Here is a 26,766-nt window from a genome sequence, read left to right as displayed (position 1 = left end):
CCGTACTTGTGCTGCGCAAGCTAAAAGGATCTTGTACGAACGTGAATATATGAGATAATACATCCCTAATGTGAATATAAAGACATGAATATTTGATGCGTAATGCAATGACTGTGGCCTCCAACACCGGACTTTATAAATAATCCAGAGCTTATTAGGAAGCAAACCATAGGTCATTTCATGGCTAGACTGCAGCAGGGTTGTTGCGGTCTGGTGCCAAGCACAGCACGACCGTGAACTTCTGAAGTGCGAGGCTCACCCAGTGTTTGTGCAGATGTAAGTAAGAGAGGCGGGGGAACGTCTGTGGTTGCTAATCAGGCCTTGTTAGAATGTGTCTCTCAGTGTTAACAAATGCGTCACCCTTTCATTAGGACATTTAAACAAATCAGCAACGCTGGGGGAGGGAGAACACAAGAAGAAATCCAATATGGCCTTAGACTGACATGTCGATCATAAAGAATGTGTGATGTCATGGTACAGATCTCATCCAATCAGCATGGAAGCAAATAAATTAATCAAGTGATATTATCATCCAATTTGTAAGTGACAAACTGAATCATTCATTATTGTACAATCATATCAAGAAAAGGGTTAAAGGGCTAATAATGCTGAATGCAATTTTTAGATTTTTAAGGACAGTTAGCGATTTCCAGCAACACAAGTGACAGCAACTGATGTGATAAAGTATAGGTGATATAGTTGGTTTATAGTTATACTGTATATATATATGCATATATGCATAAATGAATTTTTTATTTACAATGATGTTAACTGTAATAATAAGAAGAAATGTTTCTTGAAAAGCAAATCATCATATTAGAATGATTTCTGAAGGATCATGTGACACTGAAGACTGGAGTAATGATGCTGAAAATTCAGCTTTGCCATCATAGTAATAAGTTACATTTTAAAATATATTAAAATAGAAAACAATACTTTTTAATTTGCAATAATAATCCAGTTTTTAATGTATTTTTGATCAAATAATTGCATTAAAAAAAATAAAACTGACCCCAAACTTTTGAATGGTCATGTATATTTATATAATTATTAATTATTAATGTCATGCTCTTTACTTCCACAGAAAATACATCAGATGATAATCAAATGACAGGCGGGAGAGTTATAATGGGAATATGGTCAGATAAGTTTTGTAGATAAACAGAACGTTTTAAACACGATTCAGATGCCATGATCAGTGCAGAAATCACCAATGCAAGAGCAAACAGTGATTCGCTCCCTAAAATTGTTGGATAGTGGTCGAGTTGGATCGTCTACTAGCAACCAATGGCACAGACACACTGAAATGTCCTGCAATTTAATCGCTGTCAGCATGTGCAGCCCAAAAGACATGCTTGCTAATAGTAAAATTACATCAGATTGCAAAAGAAGATACTTGTTGGCATTTCAAGTTCAAAAAAAGAGTGTCATCCAGATGAAATTCTGAGGGGTCCAGTCTAATATACATTAGTTCTGTTTAGCGGAATTAGAAATTAATCTCAATCAAGTGGCATGCAGCACAACAGCACACTTTAAATCAGGCCTGGTCTTTAGAAATGTAGGGTGCCATTAGCACTCAGGGCTATGATTGAAAATGACAGGCTCTGTCTTGCCCACATTAGAGCGAGCATTTAAAGCCACCCCATACCCCCCCACCCCAGTTCATTATTCAGTCACAGGCCCCCCTTCCCCCTCCTTTACAATATCACTACGAAACAAAACAAGACTTCAAATAAAAGTCATGCACATGCTGTCTAAAAGCGCTCGTCCGGAAAATGCAATGATCGGCACTCAGCTGGAATCTGACAAATAGATGGATAAATTAAAATAATAATAAAACAACATTCGGCTCCAACCCTCATGGACAATGGGTTAGAAATAGCTGCTATTCCCCCTGCGCCGCATGTGTTATCGGCCTACTGCTGTGCTGATAGAAAGCTACATCTCACCAGATGCGCCTCTGACTGACAGTGTCAACCTGCCCGCTATTCCCAAAATGCTTGTAGCTGTGACATATTCACATTGATGTATTGCAAACGCAACAGCATAGCAGGAGGTGTGATGATGTCAATTAAACACACATGGGGATGAAAAAACAATCTTGGCCGTTAGCGCTCGTGCAAACGCTGAGTAACATTTCCGTTTGCATTTGCTTTAAAAATAAATTCTGTTCATTTACTTGCACTGCAGGTGGGCGAAATGATCAAAAAATGTTATATCATGATATGAGTAATTTCATATCATGATAACGATATATAGTTATTTTTGCTGGAAAAAAAAAATCACAACACCAAAACTTTAGATGACACTGAAATTGCACGATTCTAACAGCAAAAACTAATACTAGCCTATTTAATACAAGTAAAAAGACAAGTAAACCTTCCAAAAAAAAAAAAAAAATATTAAATTAACTACAAGAAATAGGACAAAGTAATAGAATTGATCAAAAATACAAATGAATGTGTCGTGGTGCTCTTGTGAACGTGCATCAACATCTGGCACAGAACAGAAGAAATTGTTGAATAAAGTCTTTTTTTTTTTCCTTTATGCACAACAAGTATTCTTATAAAATTAAGGCTGAACCGCTGATGTCACATGGACTATTTTAATGATGTCCTTACTACCTTTTTGGGCCTTGAACGTGGTAGTTCTGTTGCTGTCTATGCAGGGCACAGAAGCACAGCGCTGTGTTATTATGTGTTTCTAATCCAAAATCTAAACTGGTTGACAAAGTTCTACCAGTTTATCATGTCTACGATAATAAATTGCTCACCCCCAGCTCACCTTGATTGTTTCAAACCCATAAGATGTTAGGCAGAATGTCTAAGCTGCTCTTTTCCATACAATGAAAGTGAAGGGAGGTCACGGCTGTTCATTATATGCAAAAGAGCAGCTTAGACATTCTGCTAAACATCTCCATACAAACAAGGTTTGAAGCAACATGAGGAAACGGCCGAATTTTTATTTTTGGTGAACTATCCCTTTAACTTAAAGCTTTGCATCTCATGTGCACACGCAATCGTGACATACTCACCTTAGAACTCACAGCAGAACATAATAGACCGATAATGTAATGAACAGGGACAGAGGTGTCAAATCATTTATTTGAACTGCTCCCTATGTGTAAGGGATGAGATATCAATCTCCACTCGCCCATCTCCCTCGGCCTCCTCTGTAATTCTGGCCGTAACCCAGTACTGTGTTATTATGTGTTGACAGGCTGTGCTGTTTAAAGTGACTGGTCATATATAATTCATGAGTGAAACAGCCTCTCCTTCCTTCATTTCTCAAACATCAGCACTTTCCACCATTCTAATGTCCCTTTGTGTGACGGCAAAATAAAGGACCCGGTCTGACGTGCAAGGGCTGCCCACGGCAGGCCTGACTATAACTCATTGTGCTGACTGCAACTACCCTGCTTCTTTCTCCAGCTCACCTTTTTAATTGTGAGCCCTGCCGATGAGATCTAAACACAACCAACTAATGAAATGCATAGACACACATCCACATACAATGACAATTCCATACGATATTCTTCCCAGTGGGGAGAGGAGCTAATGGCAGGATGGATCCGAGTGACTCACTTGAAGGCGTAGCGCAGGAGGAAGCTGATTTTGCCGCAGGTGTCGCCTTGTTTGCCATCCCCCTGGTCTCCCTGGCGCAGCCGGTAAAGTTCTGGTTTGATCTGCCCGATGCTGGTCAGCTGCTCACTCTTCTCCTCACCATGAAAATCAGGGCTGGAAACATAGTGAGAAAACACTCACACATGCGCATGTATAGACAAACACAAGGACTGGTTGGGGGAAACGAAACACCTTCAGATGATATTTATGAAAGGAAGGCCTATCTGAATGATTTTGATTGCAAATAAAAAGCATTTACTCATCATGTTATTTGTTAAAATCTGATTACTTATTCAATTGAGGGGAAAAACTGGGAAAAATGTGAATGCAAATAAAAAGCATTTACTCATCATGTTATTTGTTGCATTGCCTTTAACTTAAGTTAATATAAATTATAATTTTTAGGATAATATATTACAAAAAATTATGTTTTGCCATAGTGAGAATCTAACGAAAGACCATTTCCACAAAACTCAGAAGTAAAATACCCATGTGTTTAATTGTCATAATGAAATAAAGCCTGTTCTATTTTATTTTGTATGCAATATTATATAAAATATATAATAATATAATTTATTTATAGGTCTACATTTTTTTCCTTTTTGAATGTAGGGTAATGACTATGTTTTCATAAAATTAACCCAGTAATGTTGCTGTATCAAGGTATTTAAGCCCAGATTAAATTAACAAAAAGGGACAGTAAAGACATTTATAATGTTACAAAAGATTTCAAAAGTTTGGAGTACTTTTATTCAGCAAGGATGCATTAAATTAACAAAAAGGGACAGTAAAGACATTTATAATGTTACAAAAGATTTCAAAAGATTTTAAAAAAATGTTGATTCGATCACTGATTCCACAAAAATATTAAGCAGCACGATTGTTTTCAACATTGCCAATAATAAGAAATGCTTTCTGAGCATCCAATCAGCATTTTATATATAGAAAACAGTTATTTTAAACTGTAACAGTATTTCACAACATTAGACAACAGGAAAAAACTTTGAAATTTGACATTAGCATATTTAAGACCTTTTAAAAAGAAAAACATTCAGTTTCACTTCAATATAACATTCTGCACACATTCTGCAAGACACAAACCACACACTCACTCCATCATCCTGTAAAACACACACACACACATAGAAACCACAGACAGGAACAAGAAGAGAAGGTCACTGACCTGGTGGTGACCTGCTGCTGGGTATGAGCATTGGGCAGGTCTTTCACAGCTGAGACTCCTTCTGTTGCTGGGGGCAACTCGGGAGATGTCTGGCTCAACTTAAGGGTTGCTGAAAACAAGAGAAACCATAAGCCATAGAAAAGATGAGAGGAGAAGTTAAGAGAATGGTGTATAACAAGGATCCTCAAATCTGGCCCACGAGATCCACTTTCCTGCAGTGTTTAACTCCAACCCTAATCTAACACACCTGAGCATGCTGATCAATGTCTTCAGGATCATTAGAAAATCACAGGTAGGTGAGTTTGATCAGGGTTGGAGCTAAACTCTCTCACTGGCCCTCCAGGACAAGATTTGAGGAACCCTGATGTATAATTAACGACAATCACAGTCTCTTAGGTCTCACAAAGAGTAAAGCAGTGCTTCTGAGTTTGATATATAACAGACTTTTACTCACCAGCATTGTTGGGATAAGAGTCCATGTCTAGGTAAGAATGCTCCTGCATCTCCTGCGGACCCCCAACCACACCCCCCACTACCAACCCCCCTCCACTCTCCACCCCCATCATGTCAGAGAAATGGGGGTGATGCTGGCCATGCTGCGAGAGCGAGGGATACAGCGAGGAAGAGGAGTGAGTGTCTTTCCTCTGCAACAGGGGAGGAAGGAGCGCGGAGCCCCCTCCACCTCCGACCCCACCCAAACCGGCCCCGCCGGGCAGGAGCCCCGACATCAAGTTCAGACCCCCGCCCTCCTTATCTCTCCACGGCAACCAGCAGAGCTTCCAGGAGACGAAGAGAGAGACAGAGAGCAGCACGATGCCACAGAACGTTACAATGACAGAGAGCAGACTCACAGAGATCTCTGAAACAGAGAGAGAGAGAGAGAGTTTGATTTATTACAACCTTGAGAGGTAACAAAAATCCAAAGGAGTTTGATGATTCTGGTTCATATTACAATGAATGCTTCCGGTTCCCTTTATAATTACACTAATGGTTAATTTAATAACTAAATAACAAATTCCAACTATATACTAAAGACAAATGCTAAACAAAGGAAGAAATGTAATTATTCTGATGTAGATTTTATAGAATGCTTCTGGTTCCTTAATAAGTATTCTAATGATTCTTTTCTGGATTTGAATAATTGGTCCTAACTACATACTAAGAATATAAACTAAATAAATTATAAATAAATAATAATAAATTCATAAATTATATATTATTAAAAAATCCTTTGTAAATATATATATATATATATATTTAAAAAATTATAAAAAAAAAATAATAAATTCATAAATTATATATTATAAAAAAATCCTTTGTAAATATATATATATATATATATTTAAAAACTTCAGATTGTTACAATATATATATATATATATATTTAAAAACTTCAGATTGTTACATAAAAATAAAGTATCATAAGCCTTAAGTACACACAGCAGGCGTTCTCGGTTCATTTCGAGTTGTGGTTCAGTGATCGATTCAGTTAGTGAGTGAGTTATTAGTCTGATTCAAACTGACAGCTCACTGTCTTTTTGACCAGTTCATTACATAGATCAGATTTTGTGACTAAATCCTACCCCGCTATCAAAATCCTACCCAACTGGGGCCCCAAAGCAATATTAGAACTTCTTTTGGGTACTCTAGTGAGTGCCTGGTTTTTTTTTTTGTTTTTTTGTTTTTTTTGAAGAAGTGCTGCCTTAACTATGACTTCTCTTTTATTTTTGACTTTTCTTGTCTACTTATAATCTGTGTATAATTTTGCCATCTTTCTCTCTCATCACATGAGAGAGAATTACCATTTCAAACTCTTTTTCTTTTCCATAGCGCCGTAGATTCAGTAACAGTTCTACATCATCAGCAGATGAACGCAGACGTTCAAGAACCATTAATGGAAATGAACATCGTGGAAATCAATCGGTTATGGTACAGCATTTTTTTTAAAACGCAACTCAGTTCTCAGTTCCCAACTCAAGGTAACAAGCTTGATTGCATAACCTGGGAGGATGAACGCAGAGATATTTGAAAAGAAAAATGTGCAAATGAGGTAGCGTTGGAAGACAGATGCTGCGCTTAGGGAATGACTGGGAGAAACCGAAGGAAGTGCACAGATAGAGAGAGAGAGAGAGAGAGAGAGAGAGAGAGGATCAGAAGGAGAAAAAGGAAAGGAGATGGCGCATTGTGCCTGTAAATTACCACCGGCTCTCCCAACATTCACTAGCTCTTATCTGAATACAAAGCCAAGAAAACGATGGATTTATTTCCAAGCAGAAGAAGTGTCAATGCCAATGACAATTTCCACAAAGATGTCCTCTAAACTGTGATTAAGCCTTATGACTCTGTCTCTCACAGAGTATGAGCTTTCAATCATGCAGCCTTTAATAACAATTTCTAAGGATGCGCACGAGTGAGTCACTTGAAAAAATGAGACTTTGGCAACTTGGTTTTAGCACCAGACTGAGTAGAACAGCTACTCTCCAGCAAGCAGGGACAAACAAGTGCCTGTCAATCAAGAAAAACAAAGGGCCTGTCTGTCAGCCTGCCTCTCAAGAGCTCTATTCAGATCTCGCACCCACATAGTTCCTCTGCTTACCCTGCACTCACATCACTTCCTCAGACACAACACCCACCAGCTCTAAAAGCCCCCAGGGTGGTTCTACCTTGAGCTACTCTGTAATTTCTATTATGCAAGGAGGTTATATCGTATGACTGTCAGCTCACCCTTTATTTTCCTTTCCGTCATGCCGTCTTTCTCAGTTTTTGTTCCACCATCTTTGCTTTTGCTCCCAACTACTCTCTACAGTCTGGGTTGGGGAAAAGTCAGAACTGGCTCCCTTTCAATTTAGAATTTAGAATTTTAATTGATTTGGCCATGTCTCACAGGATGTTGGAATGGAATTTAAACTGGAATAACAGGAAGATAAATTCTTTGGATTGCAAACATTCATAAAACAGAGGAGATTTCAGTAATCCAACATTAAATGGGAAGGAAGAAAAAATGTAAAAATCTGAATCATGAGGTTTAGCTCTCATTTGGAAGCCTTTGGTAAAATTAGAATATTGTGAAAATTGTGTTCTCACACCATGCTTCATAACATGAGTGCAGTATATAATACATTCATTTAGAAATACATATATAAAATGTTAAATGTTAATAAAATGTTACATATATTATGTAAACAAAAACTTTTATTTTGGATGCGATTAACCATTTGACAGCAATAATTTATATATATATATATATATATATATATATATATATATATATATATATATATATATATATATATAGGCTGTCAGTTTAATGTGTTAACTTATGAAAAATAACGCAATTAAAATATTTTAACGCAGTGAACGCACTGGCCCATCCCCAGACTAGTGTGTCATCTTACATTTCATACAGTTGACTGTTGACACATATAATGCAGGGCAACAACTCCATAAATGCAGTTATAGTATCAATTCATACATATATATATATAAAAAAGTAAATAAAAAACATTAAAGGGATAGTTCACATAAAATAAATAAATTCAGTCATAAAACATTCACCAAAAAAGCTTGAAGGTATTTTGACAACTGTAAAACAAAGCTGTTTGGTCATTTTGAAACAAAGAATGATGCGATAAATCGCATCCAAAATAAAGGTTTTAAATAAAAAAAAAAAAAAATATGCGATAAATCGCATCCAAAATAAAGGTTTTAAATATACACATATACACATACAGTATATATTTTGAAAATATTTACATGTATATATTTATATTCATATAATTTATATTATATATAAATATATTTATTATATATAAACGTAACATATTTTTCATAAATATATACATGCATGGTATTTATATATACATATTAAATATATACAGTACACACACACATACTACGTAAACAAAAAATTGTATTTTATAGATATACATATAGAGAGAGAAAAAGAGAGAGAGACAAACAAACAAAAAAAACTAAAAATTACCTACCTCCTAAAATTCAAAAATTTTAGTGTGGTAAAATCTAAAAGGATTGTATAGAGATGCAAATCCAAATCTAGATTAACTGCTGTCTTTTGCATTTAAAAACATGTCTAAAGTAAAAAACACTTTTTTTTTCTGTTTCGACCTGTTACTGTATGCTTGACGCCATACTATGAGCAAACAATTATGAAATTTTGATTTCATTTCTACGCACACAATCTCTTCTGAAGCATTACAGGAAAGACATCATGCTTTCCATCCTCATCTAACACCACCTTCATCATTTGTCTCTTTTGCCTCCTCCTCCTTTCTCCCCCTCCATCTTACTCCTCTCCTTCCACCCCTCTCATCCTCCCTCTTGCTGTTTTCCTTCTTCCTTTCTCTGTAGTTTCTGTCTCTCTTTGGTGAATAATTCATCAGTCTCTGTATGTCATTAATCACTACTTGTTCAAAGATATGATCAGAGAGAGAGACAGAGGGAGGGGAGAAGGGACTGATCTGTCAGCTTGAAGAACAAGACGCAGATAGAGAGAGTGAGAAAAAGGTAAATAGGAGGAGAAAACGGAAGACAGTGGGACAGGAAAGTAGTTTAGAGATATCAATGGAGGAAAGAGGGAAATGGATAAAGGGAGACAGAGGACGGAAGGAAGATTGCGATGAAGCAGTGGTTCTCAATCTGTGATATGCAGGTCACTGTGTTTGTAAAGGATTAAAAAAGAACTAAATAAACACATTTATAAATCTTGATTAATAATAGATTTCATTATAAATCCTAAATACAGCCATTTTAAATATTTCAAATATATAAGACAAAATGCACCAATATTAATTAACTAATAATAAACACAGAAAAATAAATAATATGCTAAAATTGTGATTTCTGTTGCCTCAATTCAATAACATTACTACCTTTCAAATGTTTGATGCACTCTATTCATGTTCATTAGCTACAAGATATTAATTTTAATCAAATGTGATGGCAAAATTATGGATTGCTAAAAGAAAGGCTATTTTAAAACAGCCTCAAGTTTCAAAGCTATAAACAGATAATAATTTATATACTACTAAAATGTAGGCAGCTGTTGTTTCTCCCAAGACCTGGAGTGTGAGGTGTGCCACTATTTTTGTTTTACTGTGGTCCACCAGCTGAAAAAAACATATAACAACCACTATGAAGAATGAAGAAAAAACTCCTAACTATGTTTTATGCCATTTCGAGCTGGTCATAAATCGGTCACAAGCTGATGCAAGCTGGTCATCAGCTGGTTTACTGCCAACCATGATCTAAGAATCAACATGACCACTTTGACAGTGGAAATGAGCAACTTGGACCAGCAAGACCAGTTAGAAATCACCTAAAACATATTCACTGCTTTCTCCATCCTTCATCACAGTGGTTCTCAAACTCTGAAACTTCAGTTGGTGGACAGCAGTAAAACAAAAATTGTGGACCACACATCACTCCAGGTCTGGGGATAAACAACAGCTACCTAAATTTTTAAGCAGTATATAAATTATTTTCAGTTTGTAGTCTTGAAACCTGAGGGTGTACTGAAACAGCCCCTCTTTTAGAGACCCATAATTTTGCCACTGTTCATATTTCATTGAAATGAATTGAACGCTACAGAAGTCTGATGACAGAACTGCTAGCCTGTCCCAAAACACAGCTGCCAGTTTTAAGTGGATTTTCCAGCAGGGAGCTGACAGAGAGGAAGAATGAAATGGAAAAAAAAACAACAACAACAAGGACAAATCAGAAGAAAAGGGGAGATTGGGAAAGGGGGAGGGGCCAGAAGGGAGCTAACAGATTAGTGTACATGTTGAAGCAGACACATCGGCTGACTGGTCAAGATAACACATTCACTCCACACATCGAAGGTGAGGAAAGAGAGAGATAGCACCAGAAAAGGGTTAATAAAGTCCGCAAGCGTTCCCCTGTGAGAAAAACCAGGAAAAAAAGTGGACAGTGATGGAGAGAGAGAGAGCGAGAAGGATGCTGGTGCGGGAGAGGCGGAACTGCAGGAATGAAAGATGTGGAGCCAAACAAACAGACACTGATGGAGAGAGAACTAAACACAGGAGGGGTTTGGGATTAGAAAGGTTAATGTATTGATCTGCTTGCAAAGAAAAAAGACTGTTCGGATGCAGTATATCTGGGGAGGGAGTTTGATCTACAAATTCTGGGCTGGCAGAACCAGGAGGATCGGCGTTCTGCCCCGTTGCTAAGCTTTCATTTCATCTCGTCTCATAGATTTTTCCACACCATCACCACCTCCTAAAGAGAGATGGGTAGGGTTGCACCAGTCTTAACTGTGTACTTAATTTGCTTGCATCATTTCTTCTTAAAGCAAGAGCAGCTAGTAATTTGCAAGCTGTCCATGCAGGAATGTGCAGTTGCATAATATGACATTTAGTAAGCCTTCAATTTTGTAAATCAAAGTAGTCTTGAATTTAATTTTCTTTTTCTAAACACGTTTGTTTTTTTTGACAATGATAAATTACATGTTCCGTAAGTTTAAAAAATATACAAAGACATGACATACAATAGATACATATTTTATATATGTATTACATAATGCATAGTGAAATATTTTAAATAAATATTCAGAAAATATATAAAACGGCAAATCTTTCTTATATTAGGTACTTTTTCGTGACAGGTTTTTTAGTAAGATAAGTCTATGCTCACCAAGGCTGTATTTACTTGATCAAAAATGCAGTACTGGGTTGTAATACTGTGAAATATGTAATACTGTGAAATATGTAATACTGTGAAATATTATTTCAAAAAGTAATTTATTCCGGTGATGACCAAGCTGAATTTTTTCAGCAGCCATTACTTCAGTCTTTAGTGTCACATGATCCTTTAGAAATCATTCTAATGTCAACTACCCATCAATGACAATTGTGTCATCATTTAGTCACCCTCATGTTGTTCCAAACCTGTATGAGTTTCATTCTTCTACTGAACACATAAGAAGATATTTTAAAGAATTATCAGTGGAAGGTAGCAACTGAGTTCCATACTAACAATGGCTAGCAGCAACTGTTTGGGTGACCACATTAATATTAAAATATGTGCTTTTGAGTTCATCAGAAGAAACAAAATCACACAGGTCTAAAACAAGTGGAGGGTGAATAAATGATGATAGAATTTACATTTATTGCTGAACTATCCCTTTAATAAAAGTATTTAAAAAATCCTATTGTTCCAGAACTTTTGAACATTTTTCCTATGCAACACATATTTAGTAGTGAGTCATCTGCTAAGTATTTTAGCGCTCCTTTATGCTACAATTAGGCTAAGTTGAAGCTTACGCATGGAACACATCTTTGGTTTTATTCCATCAGCAAATATAAGCATTCACACGATTTCATTCTCGCTGTGACTTAACACCCTGCAGTAGGAGAGGAATCAAAGGTGAGAGTCACTTTTGGGTTTTATCCTGAGCGTGCTAATAAATACGCTCTAATATAAAATAGAGAGTGGCAAAATGTCTTCGGATAAAGCCGCAAATCCAAATCGAAATGTTCAATCCTGCTTTACAAGTAAGTGGTAACTGGCCGTGGCTTATACAGAGACCCAGGGTTAAAAATGCTCTGTTTCACCTTGTTACACTATGCTTAACAGAATGACTACCCTTCAGCTGCAGTGCACATATGGGCCATAGTGTGAGTACAGAAGAGTTTGAAGAGCCTAAGGCAGCTTCCCTCAGTTTCCCACTAATTAATACTATGGTAAGCTGCCCATCCTGCTCAGCTGTGCATGTCACTATTTTGCAATGCATTCAGCAAAACAACATCATGAACCGTGTTTCCCTTAGCTACATTAGTGCTTTCTAGCTTTTGATCACCATAGGTGTCAGATGTTTTCTTTAGCAGACAGTTTGTATGTCTTTGACTGGAATTGCTCACTTTGCTTACATAAGTGAGAGTCAGACTATCATTCACACAATCGATTCCTTTAAAAAGTTACCAGCCACTGACATGTTTTTCATGCCATTTTTATTTGCATTTGGTGCTTGCTGAGTGATAATTTTCCATAAGCGTTGCACTGCTTGGAAATTTGGTATAGTATCACTATTTAGATTACGTTCTTCGTGGACAAATTGCTTGTGTTGTAAGTTGCTTTTGGCTAAAAGGCTCTGCTAAGTGAATAAATGTAAAATGTAAATGTAAATGTAATTTTGGACACTGCTTACATTTCTCTCTTGATTCAAAATGCAGGATTCAATCCAGCACCACCCTAATAACTAATGACCGACATTTTAATAGGGGTAGAACGGTACACAGATTCACGGTTCAGTACGCACCTCGGTTTGGGGGTCACATTTCTATACGTTTTCGGTACAACAGAAAAAAAAATCAACTATGCTAGTTTTCTTTAATTTATTTTGAACTGACAGTAGTACAAATTAAAAAAAAAAATCCGCCTAGATATGAAAATGCTAAATATTATTACATTATGTTTTATATATATATAAAATCTGCAGTACATATATACATACAAGCCAAGGAATAAATTCTTGAAATATATTTGATTTAGTTTACAGATAAACAAGAGAAAAAACAGTGCGACATGTAACGCATCCTACAGATGCTGACTTTCAGTTCATTTTTGTGACAGGGTTAATTTGTTCACAAAAAGGACAATCAAACGGCAGAAAGCGACATCCTATTTGTTTTCTTTATTTTACAAAAGCACAATGTGTTGTTTTCATTGTGAGTGTACACAAATAAAAGCAGATCTTTATACATTGATGCATTATTAATAAGACAATAAGTGTTTAAAGTTGATTCTGCTGGTATAAGTAAACAGTTCAAGTGATCGTGTTGGCGCACACACACACACACACACACACACACACACACACACACACAAAACTCATCAGTTCCAGCTTTGCTAACTTGACAGCACAGTTGGTACTTTATCAAAATAAAATACAGTTAACCTAACATCAACGCGCCCGCCTCTGTGTCACCGTTGGAACGCGACTGAAGTACAAATCCTACAATTTAATAATAGATAGTTTAGCATTCAGATATGTTATCGCGAATATGGAAATATTATGGAAAATTTGGATTTGTGCCGAACGAGAGAGGTAGGTTATATGAGCACAAAGCTCCATTTCGCAAACAGTCCAATTCTGGATTGGGGTGAATTGCCTGTATTTGTTGTAAGGCCTCATGCACCGAACCGAGATGTCCGTACCGTGACGGCTCGGTACGAATACATGCATTGTTCCACCCCTAACATTTAGTCATTATGTCAAAGCCTGTTAATGTAAGCAAATGTCCAGAATTAATTGAAATGGTTGTATTTATTAGAATAAACATATGCAAAACATATTAAAAGCATTGTAACATTCAACATTCACCAGGGTTTTGGTTTTAGCATGATTTCACAAATGAAACCGTTTAAAAGAAACTGTTTAAAAGGAAAAATCATCTTTTGTTAAAGTGAAAGTTCACCAAAAAATGAAAATTCTGTCATCATTTATCCACCTTTTTTTCATTCCAAGCCTGTATAACTTTTTCTTCAGCAGAAGACAAAAACTGTTTTTTAAAGAACATTTTGTCTTTGTCCATAAAATTATAAATTAACTCCCACTGACTTTCATTATATGGACAAAAAAACAAGGAGACATCATTCATGTTTTTTCCATTGGTATCCACTGAAGAAATGAAAACAAACAGGTTTGTAAACGATTAAAACATTTTCATTTTTGGATAAACTATCCCTTTAAGAAATAAAGATAATGATTAGCTTTAACTGACAGCCTCCACCATTTGGGTGATTGTTGGGTATTTGGAGACCCCAAGAAGGAAAGCCTACGCAGCTTCATTTCTTCTCCTTCTTTTCACAAGGAGCTTAGAGCCATTTCAATTACCTGCGGTTGTGCCATTTCATATTAAAGAGAATGCAAGTCCAATTCCATTTCAATCACTGGACACTTGGGAATTTAAACAATAATGACTAAATCTGTAAACAGGACAGTCTCACTCTGAACACAGCATCCAGCCATAACACCTGTGGTGGGCATGGTGTGAATACAAATAAAAACGGCCAGGCACAATTACATGAACGAGCAGCTTTTACCAGTGAGGCTCTTTCCTGGTCTCATGACACAGTGAGGTGGGCAGATGATGAAAATTAGCCTTTTAGGCCATTTGTCAGGTGCAAGTCAATATTTTTGTTAGAAGTCAGACATAAATCATAGCAATTCATGCTTTGAATAGGCTTGAAAGTGATAGTTCAGCCAAAAATGAAAATTCTGTCATCATTTATGACTCGCCCTCCTGTCATTCCAAACCTGTAAGAAACTTCAGAAGACTTAGAATAGAAGTCATATGGACCACTTTCATGATGCCTTTTGTAGTTTAAAAGCTCCAGTCCACATTCACTGCTACTGCATGGACAAGAGAGCTACTGGCACAATGGCTCCTTTTGTGTTCAAAATAAGTCGTCAAACTGGTTCGAAACAACATAAAGTGAGTAAAAGATGACAGAATGTTAATTTTTGGACCAACCATTCTTTCACCAGGTTGTGTTGTACTCTTACCTGTGTTCAGCTGCCTGTTCGGTCCTCTCATCATGTAGCTGAACTCTTGACAGCTGGCACTCTGGCTCAAGCCTCCAGACCGGAAGCACAGTTCCTCCACCAGCACCAACGCCTTCTTACAAAGGTCGTCTTCCCAGTCCCCCGACATCCTCCAATCCGCATCGCACACCCACCTCACACTCAACCAATCGCGCCTCAGCTCTCACCGCCCGCACCAACTGGACGGCGCCTGAGCGGAGAGGGTGTATCTGTCCACTTTCTGACGATTCCAAAAACACAGGGTCTTGTTTTGGATTGTGAAGGACAAGGAGCCGAGAGTTAACTGAAAGCTTTAATGATTGCTAAACCCATTGGTAAGTGTGCCACGATCACTCTTTTCAATAATAACACAGGCTCCTGGGGAAAAAAAAAAACAGGAGAGAGGGAAAAAGAATAAATGAGAGCAAGGGAGGAGAAGACAATGCATGCATTTATTATGTTAAATCCATTATTGAATTGACTATGCTTCGCTCACGAAATGTTTTTGTGCACATACTTGTTATAAAGGATGACAATGACATCCCTGAGTCCTTGTCATGGTGAAGAAGGTTGAAACCAATTCAGTTCACATAAATGTTAAGAATTTGCTCAATGAATAAACAGCGAGACTATATTTAAGTCTGTTGTTCAGAAAGCATAGCCTAGATTTCGTGGGCTATTACTCTCAGTTAAATCATCAGTCAGGGAAGAGGAACGTGTTTGCAGGCTCAGTCCTTAAAGCAGCATCAGGGCAGGGTTGAATTTGAGATGTATGGTCTATTGCCACTAGGCTTCTCTCTTTGTTTTTCCATTCAAGCTTTACTGTTCATTGTGGTCCATGGCTGTATTTCTGGAATGTTCTACAGGAGCTCTGACGCTGCCTGAAAAGAGAGGAAGAGAGGGAGAGTGTGTGTGAGAGAGAGAAAATGAGGCACACATCATTAAAAAAACTGCTGTAAAATTATGGTTAAATTATAAAGGCAACCCGCTGAGCTCGCAGAGCTCAACAGCATACAGAGAAGAACCAATCATTCTGGATATCTGTTTCTTCTCAAAGACAAACAGCTCTCCTTGTACAGTGCATCTCGGGAACGAGGATGTGGTCAACCACAAACAAGTTTATCTTGCAAGCTGTTGTTGCATGATTATGTGAAGATTAAAGGTGACATGTAATTTCGATGCTAAACTTGTAATGTTAATTTGAGCTGCAAGAGACTCTTGGGCTCAACCAATGGGGTGAGGTTTGGGCGGGGCTATATGTTTGATCAATAATTCAGTAGTCTCTTTTTCTTTTCTTTTTTTTTTGCGATTCTATTTAGTATTTTTAAAGTCTGTAATTTCTGCACTACTAGTGTTACAAAAGAGAACTGTATAAATAATTCATGTTTTCAGACCATTGGTCTGATTGAATGATAGCCTGGAATCACACCATTGGATGTGCCAATAATACCCGTTTATAAATATTAAACTGGTATTAGTTTTATAATTATTAAACTGTCTCCAAATAAGTACTGCAGACGAAGCATACATTACTGTTTAAAAGTTTGGGGACAATACAATTTATGTCTCTTATGCATTTATTTGATCAAAAAGGCAGCAAAAAAAGTAATATTGCGAAATATATATAGTATTACAATTTGAAATACAGTAGGCCTAACTGTTTCTATTTTAATATATTTTGTAATGCAGTTTAATTGTGTGATGGCAAAGCCGAAGTTTCGACAGCCTTTATTTTTTAATTTTAAGCCATTATTAGGTTTTTTTTTTTTTTTTTTTACTGACACTGAACTTTATAATTATAGTAAAAATTATCCTTGCCAAAAAGAACAGCAAAAAAAAAAAAAAAAAGAACGCATTTTCCCATTGTAGTTCGGTAGACACACTTCACCTTCAGGTTAACACTGTCCTAACAGGGTGCAATGCAACAAGATTCTAGTGACAGGCAATTTGTCTGTCCACACCAAATGTGAAAATGGGGCATGACACAACACAATCACACAACACAGAACAGTTCTCACACTCACAGCACACTGCAGACGAAGAGCATAGAAAACAATAAGAAAACAAACCTTGTTTTTTCATGCTTGTGAATGGGCAAACTTTGAACCCTCATGTAGAGGATAAAACCACTTTAGGTTCACATTAAGTAGACCAATATTCACAACATTTCATTACTTCAACACCGCAGCACTAGACATAGTTCATCAATTTGTAAATCCAAGCTTTTCGTTAATGGGTTAGAATAAAGGTCAGATCTACACTAAGGAGTCCGGCTACCAGCACTTTTTCCATAAAGAGGACTTTAATGCAGTCTTACCATAAACACTGCAGTAATTTTTCTTTTTTTCTTTCTACAATAATCAAAATTTTATGATTTATGAATGACAAAAAACCTAAAATACATATGTCACAAATCTGTGTTTTCACAAATCAGTTGGCATCGAGGAAAAATGTTGTAGGGTTCATCTGCTGAGGGACCGTGTACTGTATGTATAATTTGTCAGTATGAGATCTCTCAGTATTCTTCCTTTGTTCTGTGCTCATTCTGTCTCACAAAAGCAGGTCAAAGCTCCACCTTTCATTTCCCTTCTCTTTCGCTCCTTGTCTCAGTGTTTCTTTCCACCCCTCATCCCCTCTCTGCGTCAGCTAAAACGGTGCAAGCCCATGAAGGTGTGCGAATCTATCAATATGCGAATCAATTCAACGATCGTCTGCTTTCATCGGAGAGTTTTTTCAAAGCCAGAAGTCCAATCTGTTTCTCTCTCTGACGAGACCCCTCCTCTTATTGAGCCGATCGTACATCTATCATTCTGATAGACTATTCTTTCATGCTTTTTAGGTCTGTAAAATGTCATTGATCTTTCATCGTAAGGTGGATGGTTTCTCTGCAGCAAGCTGCGTCTTTTCCATCCGTCTCCAATTCATCAATCAGTCAGTCAAAGCCTTAAGTACAGCTATAAGTCATTCGAGGCAGGACTCAGGTCAAGATGTTCACCCACACACTCATTCAAACCTTCCTTTGGAGTTGCCTAATCAGTGTGCCCCAGCCGTCTATCAGTCCAGAGCGTCATCGGAAGGAAACCCAAACAAATCGAGGTCCATTTATCTGTCTATCTCAGATCTTCGGTCCATTGTAAAAATGAGCCTCGGATTAGCTCAACCCCCCCCCCCCATCCCCCCCCCCATAAAAACTCTTGTCTGCTCTCCTCACCACAGTTCAGCCTGTAAATCTGTCTGAGCTTGACTTAAAAATGCTGCATATCTCAATCTGAAAGATGGCCATCTGGCAGCGAACTACAGTGTCACTGTCCAGAAATACCAGGTCGATTGAGAACAAAGTTAGAGAGGAACTGAGAGGGGAGAGCAGGTGAAAGAAACAGGCATTGAAAGAGAAAGCAGGAGCAAGACATAAACTATAAGGCTTGATAAGAAAAAAAAGTCAGAAGGACATATAGCTTGTGGCCTTGGAGTCCAGACAGAAAAAGCATCTTGATGCAAATGTAAATGTCTAGAGGACGGGCATTTACAAGTGATATGCTGTAATAAAACTACAGTGACGCTCTGGGGTATTATGGGCTGTGCATATGGAAAAAAGCCGGAATAGAATAATGTGGTGGTAAAATCCATGCAAGTGACACCGACATGAAACACGCAGACAACAGAACATGAAACCGGTCTCAGACATTCCATTGACTGCTGCCCAGGTCTCAATCAATATCTCCAGGAAAAGCAATACCCCACAACAGGGACCCCAGCAACCTGTATGGTCACTGTCCAATCGCATGCAAGCCAGACGGAATTGCCACAGCCCAATCATGTCATAACGGCCACAAAAGCCCTGTCCAATCACACACTCGAGATGAAAACCTATAATAAAATGCAATGATTATATGGATATGTACACGGACACAAACAACCAGAAAGGTCAATGTTCAGTGACATCCATCAAAACAGCCATAATTGCATTGCCATTACATACGGAAACATTTGAAGGTTGCAGCTCTGTTTCGTGTCTAGACAACCTGCACAACACCCAGACGTCCAATTTCAACCGGAAAGCAGAAAGACTAGATCAGGTCACTGTGTCATTGAATGATGGACAACAGAAAGCGAATCCAAAGCAGAAGAGATGATTCTCAGAGGCGCACTTGACGATGACAGAAAATAAAAATAAAATTAGTGCTGTCAAACGATTAATCGCGATTAATCGCATCCAAAATAAAAGTTTTCGTTTACATGATACATGTATGTGTGCTGTGTATATTTATTACGTATATATAAATACACACACATGCATGTATAGATTTCAGAAAAATATGTTATGTTTATATATTAAATATATCTATTTATAATATAAATTATATAAATATAGACGCAAATATTTACAAAATATATAGATAAATATAAACAGAAATGCAAACAAAAACTTTTATATATAGATAAATATAAACAGAACACACACATATATTATGCAAACAAAAACTTTTATTTTGTATGCAAATAATCGCGATTAATCATTAGACAGCACTAAATAAAATCAATAAAAATATTTCAGATTATAACTAAAAACAATTTTAAAATGTCACTTTGTAAATTCTGTTTAATCAGAAGATGAACATAATCAGTTTGAATCACCTTATCACAAAACAAAGTAGTGTGGATTTCACTACCAACAAGCAAATGCACAATATTTACATTAGAATTTATAATTTATTTGTAATAAATACTTCATTTATTAAAATAAATGTTTTAATTAAAATTACAAAGTAATATTAAAAAACAAAATTGAATGAAAAATAATAAAGTATAAAAAGCAAATATGGTTTAACGTTTTTGTAGATCGCCAATCATTACTAATCACCTTTTTTGATCAATCAGTCAATAGATCCTTGTAAAATGCTGAAAGTGTATTAAAGGTCGTCAAGCTTTCATTTAAAAGCCAAGTGTCCTCTAAAAATGGCACACAGATCATCATTTCACATTTATATCAATTTGGACGTGACTAAAAGCGATGATGTCCGAGTGGATGAATCTTTTAATTTGTAATTAGTCTGTCTATTTCCACCAGTTTGATCCATTCAAGCGGATTTGCAGACGTTTTGGCAGGGATGAGCTAGCGTGACAAATGAGGCCATCCTACAATACAACGGGTCCTAATAACCTCTAAATAACTGCAGCCAGCACTCACAAATGTTTGTTGTCAGGCAAGTTACTGACAATGATAATGTTGCTGACTGTTCATACATAAGACACCTGGCATTCACTACATAACTGTCAGTGTCTTAAGTCAAGATCTTTTAGAAGGGCTGTCTGTCAACACCACAGATCAGCAGCAGTCACTCAGGTCACTGGCTGTTTCTACAGCAGAGACCAGATGAGTCTGAGCTTCCATCCTCGGCCCCGAGGTGAAATTATTTAAGCCAAAGAAGAATGGTGTAATTCATTTTGTTCCGCAGGCGACGTCCACTGCCCTATTTAAGTTTTCCGGTTTGTAGGCTAATGGTTAAGTTGCTATAAAATCTGCAAAAGATGACAAATCTCAACATGCCTGGAAGCAGGGTCTTCCATTCTGCTCACCAAGAATCTGGCATAAGATCCACTTGATCAAATATATGCACATAACTCAAACCATACACATTATGCTTCATTTTAATGAGGATGCACACTGATAAAACTTTATAGCTAATAAAATGTATCTTCCTTTTTTGTTTGGCAGTCTGCTACAGTATTACTGCTCTTTGAGCCATTCTCCAGTCTCAAATCTAGTGTTTAAATATACAGATATATAAATGTTTTAGTTGCTGTTTAATGTAAATCAGAGTTATCACTGATGCTAACTATCTAACGCTATCTCTCTGATCTATGTAATCAATCTCCAAATGGAACTTAAAAAATTAAATGTGTACATTTATTCATTTTGCATATAAGATATGCAAGATATAAGGTACATTATATATAATCTTCTCTTCTGAGGCTATATATTCTAACCCTTCTAACAAATCCCTTAAGTATATAAAGTGATGTGTATGTGTATTGTATGCTTTGGCTTAAAGCACCATTGAGATCAGTTGAGAATCACAAATGTACATTTAAGGCAAATACGAGACACATTCCACATTACAAGCAATTGTAGTTTGCACAATCGCCTACCCCTTTTGAAGTTTTCCAGTCTTTCCTCTTTACTCAATGGAAACCTGCCTCACAACTTCCCTTATTCCCCTGAAATTGATAGATGTGACTGAGACTAATTGTAAAAGAAAAATGATGGCTAATCCTTTTCTTCTCTACTGAGGCAATGAATTTGAACACTTCTATTGACAAGGGATGTAAATCCATTAAGTATAACCAATAGGATATTAGAGTAATTTTTTAATGAAGCCGTTGTGGTTTTCTCTCTCTCCTTTTTACGTTTCCTTTCTTTCTCACACTCACTGTATCACCTCCAGTCCTGTGGTCTTATCTGCAATGTCATCGGGAGTCTAATCTGCTTTTGTTTTCTGTAAGGCTGTTGCTTTTTAAAAAAAAATAAAAAATAAAAAAACCTGTCGGAAGATAACAGTAATTTTCTTTACCCCTCTGGCTTCAAAGCAAAATGTTTCCAGACTTCCTGCAAAGTGGGAATGAATGAATAAATGATAACAACGCTGTTTTAGTAGACTTGTGTAGCAATTTCTCTTCATCTCCCTCCCTCTCTCCTAAAGCCATCGCTCTCTTGCTCTTCTCACCCTTCCTACCTCTTTTGTCGACCTGGTACCATTCCGCTCCCTGATCTCATGCGCTTGAAGAGGAAACCAGGCTAAACGGCCTTCAGCGCGGTCACAACCTCTGGATACGAACACTCAGCCAGATCACTGCGTCATCTCATCGTCTTGCTCATATCTGTCATGATACTGTGAGTTCCTGGACACTTTCTCCATCGTCTCCAGTGTCCGGCCAACTCACTGGCCACTAAACACACATCAACACCGCCCTGCCATCGACTGCTGTCATCTACACAACCGGACCTCCGCCGCTGGCCAAAGACAGGGGTGATATTACATATCACTGTAAAAAAGATACTTTGGGCCTTTGCAGCTTGTGGCTGCAAGCTGAGGTAGCATAAAGCATGTTGCAACATTGTTTTCAGCATCTCAAAGGAGTTCACTCCTATTCAAAACCAGTCAAACCTGTACAAAATGGTGGGAAATGGATTTTGAGGTGAAAATCTGCTTCAAGTTACCCTTAGGCCCAGATAGAATCTACAGACTTTTTCAGTGCGGATTTCAAGAAATTCTGTGGAGAATGTGAGAAGCACTAGCTGAAAGCATAATCAAATTAGCCCAAGTAATTAATAAACAAATACGCAAGGGAGCTGGGAAGTTTCTAGAATTATATGAATGACAAGCGTCCCAGTTCCGAGGAAATGTGCTGATTTCATGTGGGCCTGCTTTTCCCCTCCCATCCTCTCTCTCCTCCGCTCCACTGTCCAGGCCCTCAGAGTATCTAAATTATCTATAACATCACACAGGAAAACACAGGCAAAAGAAAGAGCAGTGAGCGATGCAAGGAACCCTGGGATACTGGTGACGCTGTGTGCCAGCCCTTAAGATTCAGCTCCCACACAGAAAGAGCGTAGAGGGAAGCTCTCGGCAGCGTCATCACCCGCTCCGTCACATTGTGGGGGGAATTAATCGCCCCCTCATATGGCTTTTACCAATGCTGTTATATGCTGTCAGTGAGCGAAGGAGAGGATTCCTGTGATGGTTCCATATGGATGTATTAATATTTGCATAATTATGGTCCTGTGCCTGATAGAAGTCCATGTAAGCCTGCCTTTGAAGACTGTGGGGAGGGGTGGGGTTTGAAGGAGAAGGAACACTGATAAGGGGTTGAAGAGGAGGAAAGCAGCCTCATATGTACATTTCACATCGTTTCCTCTTGAATTTCATATGGATATGCAGATTAAGCATGTAGAGCAGGAAATATGGAAGTTAAGAACAGCATTACATAAGTGGCAGAGTCTAAGTGACTGATAATCCCTCTATACATTGTTGCACACACATATATGCTCATCTGAAAATGCGAGGTCACGATGCTCAGCACATATTCATGCATGCATGATTTTGCAGTAGATAAATGAAGATTACTGAAGCAGCTGAGAGGTTTTTGCACGACGATACCGGACAGACGTGCAGACCTCCACAACACGGGCGCACAAATAGACAGATATAGCTATCATGGATAACCTGAACACAACAATCCGTAGAGAGTCTGTGCCGTTTCAAGCAATGCAGATCTCGAACGGAACGACTTCCGAGCTCACATTCATCCAAATATTAATTTTCTCATGCGACGCTTTACAACAGCAGCACCATAACATCCGCCGCGCACACCCAAAGACAGATAAAGGCTGAAATACCGCACCTGGGACAGACGGATGCCAAAGGGTAGACCGAGAGGGACAGAGGATGTGTCTCTCCGCTCCGCTCCACTCTTCCTTCTCTCTTTCTGTGTTTTCGCCTGTCTTCACAGCCTCGTTTTTTCTCTCTATTTCACTCTCTGCCCTCCCTCCTTTCTCCCTCCTTCGCCTTGTGCACTGAATACTAAACGAGCCTCGTCTCCGCTCATGGGCTCCAGTGCGCGTGCAGTGCTAAACACATACTGATGTATAGAGAGAGAGAGAGAGAGAGAGAGAGAGAGAGAATACTGGGCAGAGGGGAGAGACCTCCTCTACTTTTATCAAAAAGTTATTATTTTTCATACAATTATATAGGTTTCAACAAGGTCTTTAAATGTTTCAGTTAACATAACATTATAGATTATGACGTGGAGAATCTGATTGACCCCAGTGTCGCGAATCTTATTGCATTCAATAAAAAAAGATTCGTTCAATAGTTCAGCCACACTTTTTTGCAGGTTGCATATCTGAGCCAGTAGGTGGCGATACCATCAGTCTTGTTGTTTGAGCGAGTCACTCACTGAATCATTCACTCAACCGATTCATTCCCAATTTAAGCAAATTGTATGAGAATTTGAGTCTACACATCTAAGAGGCTCCAGAAGGAATGTTTAAGCATTTTAAGTGTTTTCTCCACACATGACAACAAACCGTCTTTCCTTCATTTAATTACTCAATGGATTAAAGACAATGAAAGCCTAAATAAATTATGCTCTTCAGTAATGCCCTTCTGAAAACAACAACAACAAAACAATAGAAACCATCACAGAATTTGTAGCCTAAATGTTTTACTACAATGGGTTGGAAAATGTAATGGTCCCTGTGGGTCACTACTGGTAATTTGTCATCTTTATTAGTGGCTTGTTAAAACCACTCAATCATAATGGAATATGTCCCAAAACACACTACAGGAAAATATATTTTAATAGTTTTTATTTCATTGGTGGTTTGTAATGTTCATAATGGTATTTGTAGTGGAAACCAGCAGAATTTCTGTGATTTATTTTGTTTGTTTGATTTTCAGCAGGGTGTCCTTACGCATTTTAATTGAGTGTGGTCATTTTTTTCAAACAATTCTTACACCGCCCTTCTCTTCATGTTGTGAAAAAGATTGACGGACATAGCGAAACAAATTACATCACACCCCCCAGTCCATCATATCATACTATCAATGTCAACAAACAAACTATCCCAATTCATTTACTTCTTGAAGGCAGGAAAACAGTCAAACAATGCAAAAAAAGAAGAAAAACGTTCATCTTGAATCTTGAAACTTGAATCTTGGTCTGATTCTAGTTGGACAGGTAACCACACAACAGTAAGCAGTTTGCATAACTGTAAATCACAAATATATCACAAAATGTTTTGTAGTGTTTTGTTTTGAAAGACTTTTAGATATATGTTTAACTAACTGTGCAAAACCTAGAAAGACTGGTCTGGCCCACTAAAAAATATAATACATTAGTAGATGTTTAAAATTCTTATTCTCTCTAAAATAGTCAACCCCATGAAAGTCACTGTATAACAAGGATGTTGATCCAGGAACATGTTGTACTTGGTGAAATCATGGTAACCATAATCTACACACTGATATGAGATTATCCTGTCAGTCTAATTTATATAATACCCCTGTATTATATAAATTAGACTGACAGGCTAATCTCCATACTATATACTATATACTACAACAGTTCCTATGTAATTATTTCAGATGGGATAAAAAACGTGGTTATTAATATATACAACTTATAGCCAAGGGCACTTTTACAATCTGATCAAAATTAGTTTAGGTACAGCATAACCTGAGCATATATGCAAATCACTCTTCATAAACACACCATCAAATTCATAAACCTACTATACTATAGACACTACGAATAATCATTACTACAGGTGCTACTGTATAATCCTACTAATGAAGAAATATGAGCATCTGTCAACACACAATGAATACAAATGCCCATACAGTGCACTACTAATTGGATATTATTAAAGTTATCGGGAAAGCCGATCAGTTGTGCTTGAACATACTGGTCATATTCCGTCATCAATGAGATGATGAATGGATCTCACACATGTACAGCTGCACTGAAAATTCATACAGTGAGAAGCACAGGACGCCTGTGCCATGAAATCCTTCATTCTGACACTATTTAGAACTGCAAATCGTCAATTCAGAAGTGCAGAACCCTTTTTATACAATAGTAGCAGCTGTTATAGTGACTGTTTATCTGTCATTATGAATCCAGATAATCAAGCTGTTTCAGAAACATGAATGCCTCCTGATGATTTATGCTCTATTGTATAGTGTATTGATGAGGATTCTGTTGAAATAAAAGGCACGTAGAGAAGTAGCCTAAAGCACAGAGCACGATGATTGGGGCATAAATGAGTGTAAACAGCTGCCTCTGCTAACTGTCAGAACAGTGCACACTGAGAGACAGAGGGAGACAACAGGAGAGGACAGGGCAGAGAGAGTGAGAGAGCACAGCAGCAAGGCTATCGAGAGAAAAAGAGGGAGGGAGAGGGCAGACTTAAAGACAGACTAAAAGAGAGAGAGGCAGGTTAGAGAGAAGAGGAGATCTGAGACAAAAAAGGGTAGAGAGAGAGGAAACTAAAAGCTTGGCCTCAGGCGGCAGCCGCTGTCCTTACTGAGTTTGTGTCAATGAGGGAACATGTACTGGCACTGCTCCTGTTTCCTACCAGGAAATTATATTTACTCATGCACACAGAGATGTACATATTCTTGGACACTCAATTCAGGCAGAGGAAATGCTACGATTCAGCTGTGGAGAGGTTTTCAGTAATCGAGGTGTTGCCCAAAATAATGAGCCCCTGAAGAGCTGTACAATGTGATTTACACAAGTAGGAAGTGTTCCTGGATATTCTTATTCAGACACAGGTACAAAAATCCTGGAACCAAAAGACTGTCATGACATTCTGTTCCAACTGTTTTTCAGTG

The 26,766-nt window shown here is 37.7% G+C and overlaps 1 protein-coding gene across 1 annotated transcript in view; it reads right to left on the bottom strand.

Annotated features, from left to right (window-relative positions):
• Window positions 1-24,007, bottom strand: part of LOC109080630 (synaptotagmin-C-like) — a 41,560-nt gene extending 17,553 nt beyond the window's left edge. The window contains exons 1-6 of the mRNA XM_042720313.1: window positions 23,771-24,007; window positions 15,885-16,248; window positions 15,350-15,745; window positions 5,261-5,665; window positions 4,787-4,915; window positions 3,585-3,759 (exon numbers count right to left, since the gene is read on the bottom strand). Coding sequence (XP_042576247.1) covers window positions 3,585-3,759; window positions 4,787-4,915; window positions 5,261-5,665; window positions 15,350-15,497 — 857 coding nt within the window. The 5' untranslated portion in view covers window positions 15,498-15,745; window positions 15,885-16,248; window positions 23,771-24,007. The remainder of the gene's footprint in view (window positions 1-3,584; window positions 3,760-4,786; window positions 4,916-5,260; window positions 5,666-15,349; window positions 15,746-15,884; window positions 16,249-23,770) is intronic.
• Between the last annotated feature and the right edge of the window lie 2,759 nt (window positions 24,008-26,766).

The sequence above is a fragment of the Cyprinus carpio genome, chromosome B3 (assembly GCF_018340385.1).
Source record: "Cyprinus carpio isolate SPL01 chromosome B3, ASM1834038v1, whole genome shotgun sequence".
NCBI classification, from domain to species: Eukaryota; Metazoa; Chordata; class Actinopteri; order Cypriniformes; family Cyprinidae; genus Cyprinus; species Cyprinus carpio.
Note: the sequence above shows the minus strand (reverse complement) of the source record. Positions and strands in the feature narration are given on the sequence as shown.